Source organism: Vigna angularis, chromosome 4, assembly GCF_016808095.1.
Source record: "Vigna angularis cultivar LongXiaoDou No.4 chromosome 4, ASM1680809v1, whole genome shotgun sequence".
NCBI lineage: Eukaryota > Viridiplantae > Streptophyta > Magnoliopsida > Fabales > Fabaceae > Vigna > Vigna angularis.
In genome coordinates, this window is record NC_068973.1 from 35,843,831 (window position 1) to 35,857,975 (window position 14,145).

General features: G+C 31.4%; 2 protein-coding genes across 3 annotated transcripts; one reads left to right on the top strand and one right to left on the bottom strand.

Moving 5' to 3' along the window:
- The first annotated feature begins 422 nt into the window (after window positions 1-422).
- On the top strand, window positions 423-3,576 carry LOC108332153 (serine/threonine protein phosphatase 2A 57 kDa regulatory subunit B' kappa isoform). The gene is made up of 2 exons (XM_017567316.2): window positions 423-2,170; window positions 2,963-3,576. Exons 1-2 carry the CDS (start codon window positions 1,016-1,018, stop codon window positions 3,299-3,301), a joined length of 1,494 nt encoding a protein of 497 aa, XP_017422805.1. The 5' UTR covers window positions 423-1,015; the 3' UTR covers window positions 3,302-3,576.
- An 886-nt stretch (window positions 3,577-4,462) lies between these two features.
- LOC108330883 (cyclin-A2-2) lies at window positions 4,463-10,309 on the bottom strand. 2 transcript variants are annotated; one of them, XM_017565473.2, is made up of 12 exons: window positions 10,181-10,309; window positions 9,153-9,488; window positions 8,669-8,891; window positions 8,199-8,332; window positions 7,754-7,846; window positions 7,436-7,569; window positions 6,974-7,049; window positions 6,795-6,871; window positions 6,126-6,159; window positions 5,891-6,040; window positions 5,658-5,792; window positions 4,463-4,905 (listed from the first exon to the last, which is right to left on the bottom strand). In XM_017565473.2, exons 2-12 carry the CDS (start codon window positions 9,429-9,431, stop codon window positions 4,843-4,845), a joined length of 1,398 nt encoding a protein of 465 aa, XP_017420962.1. In that variant the 5' UTR covers window positions 9,432-9,488; window positions 10,181-10,309; the 3' UTR covers window positions 4,463-4,842. The 2 variants fall into 2 exon arrangements, with proteins under 2 accessions (XP_017420962.1, XP_017420963.1); XM_017565474.2 differs by having other exon boundaries at window positions 9,153-9,493.
- Window positions 10,310-14,145: the final 3,836 nt, after the last annotated feature.

The following is a 14,145-nucleotide window of genomic DNA, read 5'->3' on the forward strand; positions in this document are numbered from 1 at the left end:
ATAGACTAAAATTTGAGTAGATAAACATATATGAATTAGAAAGAGTTTATAAAACAAGATTTACATCAATAATCATGATTTGCTATTATTAGAACCATAATATCCAAACAAATGCCTTTCTGTAATTTTCTCGTCTGCAAGAAACCATGTCAAGTCCCTAGTTTTACAGGCTTTTTTGCCTTTTCCTTACATAGACACAGTTACACGTGTTGGTGTCCAAATCCTATTCAAGTTTCTGATTTTTTTTTTTCCTCCTTCAAACCCTAACAAAATAACTAAACTTATAGATTAAATTAAATACATAAAGTGATTAGAATTATAGAATATTAGAAGAAGTGCCACTACTGTTTGATGATTTGATTAAAGGCTCCTAAACAAGAGAAAAGAAGTTAAAACCAACCATTACCTGTAGTTTTCTTGTTAATTTCCGATCACATTATTCAACAACAGAATAAGAAGAAACAGTGAGAGGATTTCATTATCTAAAAAGTTCACATAACAAAACTTCGTGATCTGCATCTTCTCTACATTCTCTCTAACCATTTGTGCCCTAGAGAGAAATTAGAACCCCCTCTTTTCCCCATTCAGTATTTTACAAATTTTCTTTCTTTCTTTCTCACATTCCCGAGAAAAAGAAGATCCCATACGCCGAGTTTCTAATGATAAATCGTTAATTATTCCTCATCCTTTTTTGGAAGATGTATTTCATTTGCATTCCTTAACATCTCTCTCTTTCACAATCTTCAAGATTTGATTTTTCTTCAATGCATGCTGCTAAATAGCAAATTTTTTCTGGACCCTTTTGAATTTTTCTTCTCAATTTCATGCAACCCGTCTCACATTGTTTGTAATTTCTCCTACTTTCCTTGACCGAGATCTAGGGTTTCACCGCATGTTTCTCCCTCATTCTTCCCCTCAAGCAGAACTCATTGATTTTCGCGCTACATTGATTTGTCTTCTTTAATGGGTTTCGTCTAAAGTTTCCAAATTTACAGTTTTCACCTTCCGGGTCGCCATGCTGAAGCAATTCCTCAGCAGACTCCCCCGCAAGACACCAAAATCCGACTCGGACGAGTCATACCGAGCCGACCCATCACGCTCGGACGATTCCCCACGCGCCGCCGGCAGACACAATCGCACGCACGGCGTCGCCGCCGCTTCGAATGCTGCGAAACGGACATCCTCGTCCGCTGTTTTTCCGGCGAGCACGGTGTCGGTGATAGAACCTCTGGTACCTTTCAAAGATGTCCCCAGCTCGGAAAAGATGAACCTTTTCGTGAGCAAGCTGAGCCTGTGTTGCGTGTCCTTTGATTTCACGGACCCTGGTAAGGACACGGTGGAGAAAGAGGTGAAGAGAAGAACCCTTGTTGAACTTGTTGATTTTGTTTCCTCTTGTGGGTCCACGAGGTTCGGTGAACCTGCTATTCTTGCTGTGTGTAGAATGTGTGCTATTAATCTCTTTCGCGTTTTCCCGCCAAATTATAGGTCCAATCGTGGTGGTGAGAATGATGATGATGAGCCATCCTTTGATCCCGCATGGCCTCATTTGCAGCTCGTGTATGAGTTGCTGCTCAAGTTTATAACCTCTAACTGTCTTGATGCTAAGGTGGCCAAGAAGTACATCGACCATTCTTTTATCTTGAGATTGTTGGAGTTGTTTGATTCGGAAGATCCTAGGGAGAGGGACTGCTTGAAGACCATTATGCATAGGGTTTATGGCAAGTTCATGGTGCATAGACCCTACATAAGGAAATCCATTAACAACGTGTTTTTTAAGTTTGTGTTTGAGACTGAGAGGCACAACGGGATTGCTGAGTTGTTGGAGATTTTTGGGAGCATAATTAGTGGGTTCGCGTTGCCATTGAAGGAGGAGCATAAGATCTTCTTGTGGAGGGTTCTGATCCCCTTGCACAAGCCCAAATCTATGGGGGTATACTTCCAGCAGTTGTCTTACTGCGTTACACAGTTTGTCGAGAAGGAGCCTAAGTTGGGGAGCATTGTCATCCGGGGGATGTTGAAGTATTGGCCGATAACGAATAGTCAGAAAGAGGTGATGTTCCTGGGTGAACTGGAAGAAATTTTGGAAACAATTAACATGGTAGAGTTCCAGAGGGTCATGGTACCGTTGTTTTGGCGGATGGGATGCTGCATTAACAGTATGCACTTTCAGGTACGATTTTTATTCACTTTTTAGCTAATTTAGTTATTTTCATGCTTTTATATAGGAATGGAATCTATGACTTTCAACTATAGTTTGCATGGTGCTATCTATTCTGGCTAAGCACATTAGCAAATACTTCTTTATAGTCTCTACAAGATGTGGAGTAGAACCGTTGCTATAATATAGGGATGCGTTTCACACCCAGCTAATACAGACTCACGCATCAGTGTCATTTTTGCTGTGTTGGAAAGAACAATGGGGGATTGGAGTATGTACCCATTTGCTTTGTGATGACACAGAAATCCTGTCTGAATCAAATGACACATTGTTTCACTGCCTGGCTTTTAGTATAAGCTACTCAACAGGCTTCAGAGTCTGGTTGATCCATCCTTAATGGGATTGATTCAGGAATATGTACATCATAGAGTAGAGACTAATAATAACAATGCTTAGCCTCAGGTTCAAAGTTCAAAACGTACTGCAACCTTTGTTGGGAGATTTTTCTGCCAAGGTTATTATTGAGTTGATTGCATTAATTTTGTTTTAGAGGTCACTTTATAGGATGTGAAACTGAAGTAGTTTGTAGTCATTCTTGTTTGATTAGAGCTGTCCATGTTTTCTTAAAGTATGTTTGGCAACTTTCTTGTCTTTTCAATATAGGGACTGGCAACGGATCTAATTGCTGCAATTCCTCTCCATCTTCATTTGTTTTTGTATCTTCTGAGAATCACTTTGTTTCCTGTGACGTTTTTCTTAACTGCTGAAACATAACCCTTTTCTGTTCAACATGACTTGTTTCAGGTAGCTGAAAGAGCCCTTTTCTTATGGAACAACGATCATATTGTCAATTTGATTGCTCACAACCGACAAGTGATCCTGCCAATCATGTTTCCAGCCTTAGAGAAGAATTCTCAAGGCCACTGGAGCCAAGCAGTGCTCAACCTAACTCATAATGTTAGAAAAATGTTTGCAGAGATGGATGAGAAGCTATTCCTGGCTTGTCATTCTCAGTTTAAGGAAGAAGAAGCAATGCTAAACGCAGCAGAAGAGAAGCGGAAGGAAGCATGGAAACAACTAGAACATGCAGCCAGTCTCCAGCCTGTGATTGGAAATACCGCAGTTTTAGTGTCTCCAATTTGATAACCTGTAACTTATGTATGAATGTATCTATGTCAGAAACTCAATCCCAATCCCTTTCATCCTGATACGGTGGAAAACCGCTAGAAAAGTGGTAAATGGCTGTTATCTTTAAGGTTCCTACATGCATTTGATGCTTCTAGCAGCCAGATGTTGTACCTCGTAACATGCTTTTGATTGCCACTGTATGGTAGTAATTTATCTGCCTCCTTCTGATAAGTGATGTGAAGGACTATGCAGTGGATCAAACCATTTTCTGTATAAGCCTATTTCCAAAATCTGCTGTGCTTCTGAGCCTTTCTCCTTAATCACCAGTAATTTCCATACAGGCATTGCATATTAAGATATGTTAATAAACTAATGAATTATATACATTTGATTAAGGTTCCACCTCGTTAGTATTTAAGACTTGTGTTCCAATGTCACGGTGATGTAACAATTTTTTGTGCACTAGGAAGAAGATACTAAAATGGAGATGGAATCTGCACATAGGAATGATATAAATTAAAATATGTTAGTTTTTCTAATGTTCTTGCTTCAAATTGAAAAGTAGAAAACAGTATTTCCATAAAGTGCGACATTTCAATCATTCACTTGTCTTGTCTGGTTCTTCTGATGAAAACTTTTATAAATCTAAAGTTTCTTGAATACACGCTTTTATAATAATGACATGGTTATTGTTTCTGATTTCATTTCTTTAATAAAAAAGGCTTAATTTATAATGTTAATTACCAGACAATAAGTACAGCAGAAAACATCAAAATTGCTCGAAGATCATTGAAAATAAAGTTTGACTGAAGCCATTAGTTATTCAGAATAAAAGTCGGTCGTAATTTCAGTCAAACTATATTTGCAATTTTGAAAAGAAATTAACCAGCGACCACACTTGTTGGATCAGTATTCACGAAGAGAAAATTATGAATTTTGCAACCCCACCAGCGAAAAGCTTCTTTTTCTTTGGCGTTAAAAGCAAAAGCAGGACTTACATTACAGTGGCTACTTGGGTCCAGTATATTCTTTTTTATGGACCTACACTGGAATAAGGGGGGTCTCAATTCCTGAAACGTGTTTTCAACAATTTGTCCAAATTTCAATACTTAAAGATTAAAATATAAAGCAAGTGCATGGTTTAAGAGACTCAATGTGGATTAAGTCAGATAATAATTACAATAAAGCTAATGTTGTACGATTTATAAATAGAAAATAAATTGTATGTAATTTAATTTGCATTACATACATAAATGTTTGTTTCGGTACAAAATATTGAGACCAACTATAGGGCTTTGTTGCATCATGACAACCTTAAAATGAAGCCTACTTGGTGTTAGTACATCAACTCACTCTTTGAACTGTATCATCGGCAAAAATTGTTTTACAAAGAAATCTGACCACCTTAAACATGTAACAATTACGGAACAGACAGCAAGTGGGTGATTGATGACAAAAAAGAATGGTAAAATATATGCAACTGATGATGATTATCAAGCATCACTGCCACAAACTGTGAAGTCATCCATTAGTCTTTAGGGAACAGCCAAAAACATTTACACTTGGCCCTGGAAGAGTGACTGCACCGGTTTTGGGGACAAGTTTGCCACACAATTGAACTGTCACAGGAAACAAAAGTCACTGTTATTTAATTATCTCAACACCTTTTTTCAGCAACGATAAGGACGTGCATATTATTTTGCCTGTTCAAACGGGGAACAATAAACAGGTAAAATACAGAATATGAACCCCTTAAACACTCCATTTTCCAAATAATTATGTAACTTGACATGGATTAAGTAATACAGATGAAGACTATAAATTGGTCCTGCCATTACCAAAGCTATACTTTATACATTTTTTTTTTCAGTTGTTACTTGGAAAATTTTAGAATTAATTTATTCACAACATATAGAAAAAAAATCCATGTTTTCATCTACTCAGTAAACATATCTTTTTCGTTTTGATCCCTACGTAAAATTAATTCTAACACTGCTACAACTTCAACAAATGGTATTTACAACATACCCATGAAGATATATTCCATACTGACATATTTGACAATGACAAAAAAGGTGCCTGGAAAATGAGTACAATAATATTATGTCTCGTGATCTTTAGCAATTTTGGTGAGGCTGAGAAGTGGGGTTAAAAAGTTTAGTCAACTGAAAGAAGAGTGGTTGAGATTTTCCGAAAATATTTACAGAGAATAAAGTAAACTATTAAAATGATTTGAAATTTTCTTCTAAGTTCAAATAAATTTGATTGAACTTCTTCCAAATTGAAAATACACAAGTTGATTTCATTTTAACTACTTTTCTTTCTTCTGTGGTTTATCTAAACAGAATTAATTAATGTACAGAATTCCAACCTTCTGTAGTTTATACTTATCGCGAACAGCATTGAGGGGACAGCCTTTGGAATTAAGTTGCAAATCTTGCAGTTCAAGAACAACAGTTTTGAGCTCTGAAGCTTTGTAGTTTGTATAGTGCTCCAAAGTTGGATTCTGCAAATACATGCGTGAGACTTTTAAAATTTGTTTACTTCTACATAACGGTCAAAGGTGAATATTTAAATTGCAACCAAGCAATCAAGAGTTCATACCCATGGATGTTCTGAATCGTTCAGGGTCCATCTGGCAAGGAACACGGCAGATGCAGCTACAAGGGAAGGAAGAAACTGGAAGAAGCTATATTCAACAAGAGCAAGCTCTGCTAAATAATTTGCCAAAAATTCCAGTTCAACACAAGGAGCCTGTATAATAGAACGAAATCACCAGTTCATGACCTTTTCAATGTTTAATAAATTGTGGATAAATAGTGTATAACAACTCTAGTACCTTGTAAGAAGATTGTGCTGCTTGGATGTATCTCCTGAAAACCAAGAAAAGATAGTCATAATTCAGCCAAGGGAGGTTTTCCAACAAAAAATGGATTGATGAAGCATCTCAAGAGAAAATTGTTATTACAGTAAGATATACCATATTTGAATTACTAAGAGGATAAGATAATTGCACATGACTTTAATTGGTCATGTAGCTAAAGACTAATGATTTCAATTAAACATTTCTACTTTAATTCTTATGAAAAAAATTAAAAAGTCATACGATCTTAATTTTTTCTTAAGAAATGATAAAAAAAATACTCAAAATTAATAATATTCATTATTTAAAAATAAAAAGTTACAGGTACCTTTAACGAAACATACAAATAAACACAAAGTAAAATGCAAGCATTTTAGGAATCATCAATTATCTATCAATTTTGTCAGTTCAAGTCTTTCTCTATATCATTCACTACCGTAATCTGCATTTTTTAAAACTGAAATCCCAAAAATAACTCTCAAGAAAATCTTAATGCCTCTGTTTTCTTTCTTTGGAATCAACACATGAATCGCTATTAAGTTAATTCTACTATTTGATTTGATATGACTACTACACTAATGCCACTATAGCGGGCTACTTAAAACCATGTGTATTCCTATGTAAATGTAAATACTGCACACATACCTCAGAAATGTTTTGATTGTGGGAACAGATAACAGAAAATGAATCACATTCAGTACTTCTCTCTCCATTTTCAGTACCTGTCAGATAAAGCCAAGTGTTTGTATATATCAATCATCACGAACACTACACAATAAAGAAAAAAAGATGAAAGATTCAAGCCGTGCTACCAAATACAGTACCTCTTCCTTTGTGTATGTGTTATCTGTGATGAAGCAGAATTCTTCCACTCGAGGTGGGCACATCTCTTCGTACTTTCTTCAAGTCACAAAAGAAAAGAAACACATCTAAGATCAATTTTTGATTTATATAAAAAAAATAATAATAGACATGATATCATAAATTATTATACTTATCAGCATCTCCAAGTACACTCAATCAGAATCAAGTGTTGCATGAATAATATTAGAGCTTCATTATGTATTTATGAATGTCTAAACAAATAATCATTACCAGTATGTTAGCCAAACTACAGAGAGAATAATGAGAATAAATTACACTGTCAAAAACCAGTAAATACTGACATTGTACTTTTTAAGGCATCTCAGTTTTATCAATTTAAGGAGAAGCATCAATATGTATGTATCAGTTTGAGCTTGGAAACTTCAATATTAACCAGAACCATTACAAATTTCGGTACTTACGATGCAATTAGCATGCTAGTAACACCCAGCAACTGTAGTCTTTGCTTCTGAATGAATTTAGTTGATAGATACCGATCAATGAGGTTCACTGTCAGGTAAAGGGCATCTGGAACCAATCTGTATTCCTCAGAAACCTGAAAAGAGATAATAATAAAATTACAGATTGTGTATTTCAGGAGCATGATGATGAAATGTAGATATTCATCTTATTCCCAAAGTCCTATAATTCACCACATTTGGATTGAAATGCAGTAGATAAAATCCATCGTATGTACTCAAGTTTACAAATCTACATAATGCTGCAACCATGAGACTAACCTCCACAAGCCAATCTACCAGAATTCCACGCATGCTTGGATTAATATCTGTCTGCAACTTCTCCATGTAGTTGGTCAATGGTTTCCTTTCAAGCTGAAGTCATCCACCAAAACTCACTGTCAATTTTGTTGTGGTCAAAGTATTCTTCTCTTAGCATTATAAGAGTGTTACTTTGTAAAGTTCTTTTATCAACCAATATTAGTTATAATAATACTATTATTTTACTAAGTGCTATCCAATAATACTTGGTAACAGTGGATGTATTCTGGGAAAACAGTATTATAATGCAGTCAGACTGGGACAATAGCGAAAGCAGCAGCTTATGCTTATATAACCATTCATAATATTGTTTAACAGAAGCTACTGAAGTTGTCACCAGTTAGTTACATTAACTAATAGTGGCAACCCATCAGAAAAAAAGCAATTACATCACTACATCACAAACCTCTGAGACTCGAATGTTGTTGTACATGTCAGAGGCATAAGAACTCCAAATTTGAGGATCCCTTAACTCTGAATCAATGTCCACTATATCAAGGGAGTTTGAGGTTCCTGACTTCTCAGAAATCACATCTACATCTGTATAATCCAACAAGAGAAAAAAACAGTAATTACAGGATCCTAACTTAGATAACTATTTTTATTCAATATCAAACGAGCAATCATGTAAAATAACACTGTAACTCTTTGAAGTAGAAAATTCTTTATATAAAAATACTATTGTTTCCATTCTCCAACTGTAAGGATAAGAAATGCAGTTCAAATAGTAACCTATGTATACAGTAAATTAAGTCCTTGGTATGTTCAATCAGAGTTATAAAAAAGTCCATTCGTACACTTAGAGATTTAGTCTGTCTTATTACACACCTAAAGTCTGTTGCATACGGGCAGTAACACTTGAGATTTTGGAAATACCATTTTTTGTAGAGCTCTGGACTTCATCGGACTTCACAGAATCTTGCATTGACGGCTTGGTGCCTGGTATAACACGTTCACTTATGGAGTCATCGGATTCTACCATCCTTATTGTTGATAAATCTTCAACTAACTTTGCTCTAACATTCTCTTGTGTTGATGAGAATTCAGAGGTAATACCTGAAGCTAGTTTTGTGCTTTCCTTTGTATAAACTCCTTTGGCCTACACAATAGATGGTCAACCAGCATCACCAACATAACATAAATGATTTTCATACTTTCGTGTAGATGAACTTACAACTTTATAGAATTATAAATATTATTTTGTCTTGAGCAAATAAACGATACTGGATCAAATGTTTCTATTCTTTCTAAGGAGAATAATTCAACAGAAACAAATCTTTACTTCCCATATCACTACAGTTGTAAAATATTCATGATTTGAGCTCTATCTTTGATGACAAAGTGAGTGGTGCATGCTTACCATAAATTTTGATGCATTAGTACACTTATCATGTATATTTGTTACATCTGTCAGAACTGCCCTTCTCTTATTTTGGATAAGAGCAGGAACAACCACAGAAGTTTGATCTCCAGAAGCGGCTGCTCTTTTGGAATTTGCTCGAGACATGTTTTTCTGTTCATTTCCAGAGGAAGGTCTTGAGGGGGGAGGAGGAATTCCTCTCATAGCTCTAGTCTTTGCTCTGGTGATACGGATTGGACGTTCTTCATCTTTGGCACACGCTTTATCTACTTTATCCATTGCTTGGGCCTAGAAGAAGAGCAACCCAATTGTCTCAAATGAAAATCTAGCTCATACCTGTTCTTCAAACACCCATTTAACATCCCTTCGTCAGATAATACCAACATTTTAAAAAAGTACATAAGAATAGCCTAATGTTATAACATGAAGCACAACAAAAGGCTTAATCTTTGACTTGATTTTGTTTAAAACCACAAAACATTGTGAAATGGTAATTGTTCCACTATGACTACACTCCCCTGCTAAGCCACAAGTCAAAGCCGAGAAATTCCCACAAGGTATGCCCCAGATCTTTTTGTCTTAATATTTATGCTTTCTCGTGACACAATTTTCTTCAGCGTTGAATGAAAAATGCTGATGCTGACAAGTTGTTGAGAAAAGGTGTATGAACACATTCGCTCAACCCTGACACAAATACAAAAGTAACCACTGAAAACAATTTTCAAACAACACGCGATCAAAAACAAAATCCCTCATCATCTTCATTCTGTTTAGTATTTCACTCGACTCAAATCCGAAAAATTATCAGAAAAACACCCACATGCTTAAAATCTCCCCCAAAGGAAAAAAGTAATCAAATTTACGTAAATTTAACAAAGTAATGCAGCTGGAACCAAGATCCATGTGGTGAGACAGAACATCCTTAACAGACTGGAATAAAAACCTCAAAAGAACAATATACTCATAAACATAGTATAGATTGAAGAAAGAGAGAAATAATTATAAATAAATGATACAAGGTTTGTTACCTTTGAATGGGAAGTGAGTGTTGAAGAAAAAAGCATAGTGGTCGAAGGAGAATGAGAATGGTTGATATATTATATGCAGAGGAGCGTCAGTGAGAGCGGGCGGGATAGGGACACAGTTCAAAACTTGAAAAGTGGCGACCTTTCACCTTTTCTCATTACGTCAAATCAACTAAGTAATTGAAATTTCTGAAAAAGACAAGTTTTGTTTGTGTAATAGTTATAATTTTCTACAACATTTATTACACAGCTAAAACTAATAATATTATTAATTGTTAATCACAATACTCTTATGAAATGTTTTTAAATTTAATTAAAATGAATGTATAATGTATAAAAATTATACTTGAAAATGGCTGTGTAAACTGGTTTTATATTATCATTCAACTTCTAATTATTACATATTAAATTTTGTAATCATTACTTTAAAGTCATGTCAAAATTGTTTCCATTAAGTTGGGATGATCGTATCCTAGAACATGAAAATTGAAAATATAGTTTTTATTATGATGTTTACCTAATTCTAAAAGGACAAGTGCATAAAATATTAAATAAGATATTTGATATTATAAATTGGGGTATAAAAAAATTGAATTAACCAATATTTTTATATCTATTTTAATAATATTTTATTTCTACGTATAATGATTTTTTATTTATTTGAAGAGTAATGGTAAAAGCCAACACTATTCAATCACAACTAGTTTGTTTATTTGTTGATTTTAAGAGTGATTACAAATTAAAATTCAAGTGAACATTTTATATAGAGAAATATTTTTTAATAATTGTTAACTCATTTAAGATTTATAATTAATAGGACAATTTAACAAGATTTTCTTTTCAAAAACACTGAAGGAGTTGTTTCTTTAAAAGTTATATAGTTTTAATTTTAAGTTAATATTTTATTATTAATTATTTAGTCAGTGCTATAAATTAACGTTTTTGTTAACGTGCGTGTAAAATTACGTTAATTATTATTTGTTTTTATGAAAATGTCTAGTATAATTGGATTTTAATTCTTAAATAATTTATTGAATTATTGAAGTAGTTATTTTTTACATTTTGACTTGTTTTATACAATGAATAGTGGAATTATCCAACTTTTTACGGTAATAAAAAACTAGTTAAAGCAATTATAGAAACAGTTCTAATAAAGTAGTTCTCAATGTGAAATTATAAGAAAATGCGTAAAAAACAGTTACAAAATGTGTATCACACCATGCTCAATTGTTATAAATATTATTAACAAAATAATTTAATTTTGAATTATACTAAGGTCTCACCTGGAAAATTTTGTAAGCTTCAATTTTTTTTTTATAATTTGATATATTTACCCATTATTATACACATTTTTATAATTCAATTTGAGTTTGGACCTAGCAAATGCAAACATTTCTTATAACGAGTTAAAAAATGGATTCTAATTAACAAAAAATATTATGATGTTTTTCTTTTTTTTTATTATGGATTCTTCAAAGAAAAGTACAAAAAGTTAATATTCATAAATAAACTATACAACAAATTTAAACACTGGTCCCAGACAATCCAAAATTTTAAGTAAATGTGTTTATGAATCCATAACAAGAACTCGAAGATATCCAATCCTTTCATATTTTACTATTTTCTATAACAATATATGTTATATCCTTGTGTTTAGTGTACTCGTATCATCTTATTTAATCATTAATTATATTTTTAACAAAACACGGTTTTAATAATTAACTATTTATTATAAATACTAAAAATAAATATATATATATATATATATATATATATATATATATATTAGATATATAAGTATATATATATATATATATATATATATATATATATATATTAGATATATAAGTTTTTAGTCAACTTTCTGTTATATATTAGAATATCGCGCTCTCATCTACATTTATATGTCAAAAAACAACAACAAAAATTAATAAATTACTCATTTTTAAAAAAAGTAATTTACATTGTAAACAAACATATTCAAAATCTCAAATATATATTAGTAAACAATATTTAGAATATAGTGTTAAGTTTAAATTTAAAGAGTAACACACAAAAACAAACATATGATATATTTTTATATAATAACAAAGACTAAACGTATATTTTTATATGTTTTTTTAACAATTTTAATATATTTTTTTAATATATTAACTTGGTTATATGCTGCTCTTCGTCGTTGATGATGAACATTAGGTTAGGGAGACAAAGCATCACGTGGTAGAAATTTTTCCTTTTTAGAAATTACTTAAATGTGATATATTTTTTAAAAATTACGAGAGTGAATAAATTGTATAAAAGTGACAAAATTTTGTTATAAATAAGTTGTGTCATGCTATCAAAACTTTAGTTCAATTATTTTTTAAAGTTGAATTTTTGTTAAATTGATACAATTTCAATTGAAAGTATTTTTAACTAAAATCATATTAAATTGACATATTGTTTATCAAAAATTATTTAAAATTGTATCAGTTGATATGATTTCGTAATTTTTTTTTAAATTTATCTCATTTTGAAAAAGAAAATACACCATTTTACAGTTTTAATATTATTTATTTTTAATTTAACTGATTTTAAAGATTTTAAACATTAAATAATTATATTTAAATTTTTTTATCACAAAAGAGATTATGGCAATAAAAAAAGCTATCACAAAGTATGAATCCAAAATTATACCATTCAATACAAAATAAAATAACCCAAATTTAACAGTTAAAAACAAGTTAAAAAAACCTTGTTACTAATTAGGTACTATAAGATTCAGATAATTTTAAATTAAGATTAAGAGGACGAGAATGTAATATCACCCAAGTCTTTATTATCTCTTGCACAAAGGGATGCCTAATGTCATAACAAAACAGTCATAATAAATTTCTAATTAATTAATTAATGTATCCAATAAGATAAATAAAAATAATATTTATTTTTATATATATATATTTTTTAATTATAAATAATAATTTAAGTTTAATTTATAATAATTATTTATTTAGAATATAATAATATTACTTATTTATATCTTTTAAATAATATAATAAAAATATTTTACTTTTTTAATTAAAAAACGTGAATTTGTATATCAGTTCGCTTTTAGTTCCTATTTAATACGTTAGTTTAACAAGTTAAGCAGGACTAATCAAAGCAATGATAAACTGAAAACATCTATTCCCTCAAATTTTGACAAGTTAACTTGTGAATTTACATAACAAAAGTTATTTTTCCATTCCTACTTAAAAATCTTTATCAGAAAATCTTAAATTGTCAGGACTTAAATTTAAGTGGTCAATAATTATTACAAAGTGCTGCTAAAACATTTTTAGAATATTAATTAAAAAATTAAAAATTGTTAAAGATATATGATAACAATTAAAAAAATTAGAAAATAGCATACTTTTGTACTACTTTTTATTTATTTTGTTATTGTTTGAGAAAAACTCATAGACTTGTGTTTGACCAGTTTATTTTTCTTCTAAAATTAACTTTTAAGTTAAAGCTAAAAGAACTCAAAGATGTTTGTCAAATATTTTTAGCTAAAGTTTTCCTTTTAGTCAAATGTTATCTGGGTATATATCTTTTATACAACTTAAATGTTGATTTATGTAAGATAAAAAAATTTGATAATTAAAACTATATTATAAAATAAAATATTGTGAAAAAAATATAATTTACATAAAATTATTTTAATAATAACTGAATAAAAAAATTATATTTTTTTATACATGTCAAAAGTTACTTGAGTTAATAATATTTTATTTTCATGACTAAATAATATATAGCACGAGTCAACATTTTAGCTCTTTTTCTTTTCTTGTTTTACTGTCTTCCACAGGAGAAATTTGTTAGAAGATTTAACCATAAAAATCAGAATTTATGGAAAGAGTTTGAGTTATAGTAAGACTAATTTCTCACTGCTTTTTCATTAGAGGAACCAAAGAAAACACATAATCAATTAAAGGTAGAAGATCGAA

Excerpts from the sequence above, each read along its gene's own strand:
- LOC108332153 (XM_017567316.2), top strand. The coding sequence starts at position 1,016 with ATGCTGAAGCAATTCCTCAGCAGACTCCCCCGCAAGACACCAAAATCC. Across the intron at positions 2,171-2,962 it reads TTAACAGTATGCACTTTCAG|GTAGCTGAAAGAGCCCTTTT; the intron begins GTACGATTTTTA and ends GACTTGTTTCAG.
- LOC108330883 (XM_017565473.2), bottom strand. The coding sequence starts at position 9,431 with ATGGATAAAGTAGATAAAGCGTGTGCCAAAGATGAAGAACGTCCAATC. Across the intron at positions 7,050-7,435 it reads ACTAGCATGCTAATTGCATC|AAAGTACGAAGAGATGTGCC; the intron begins GTAAGTACCGAA and ends TGTGACTTGAAG. Across the intron at positions 5,793-5,890 it reads ACGATTCAGAACATCCATGG|AATCCAACTTTGGAGCACTA; the intron begins GTATGAACTCTT and ends ATGTATTTGCAG.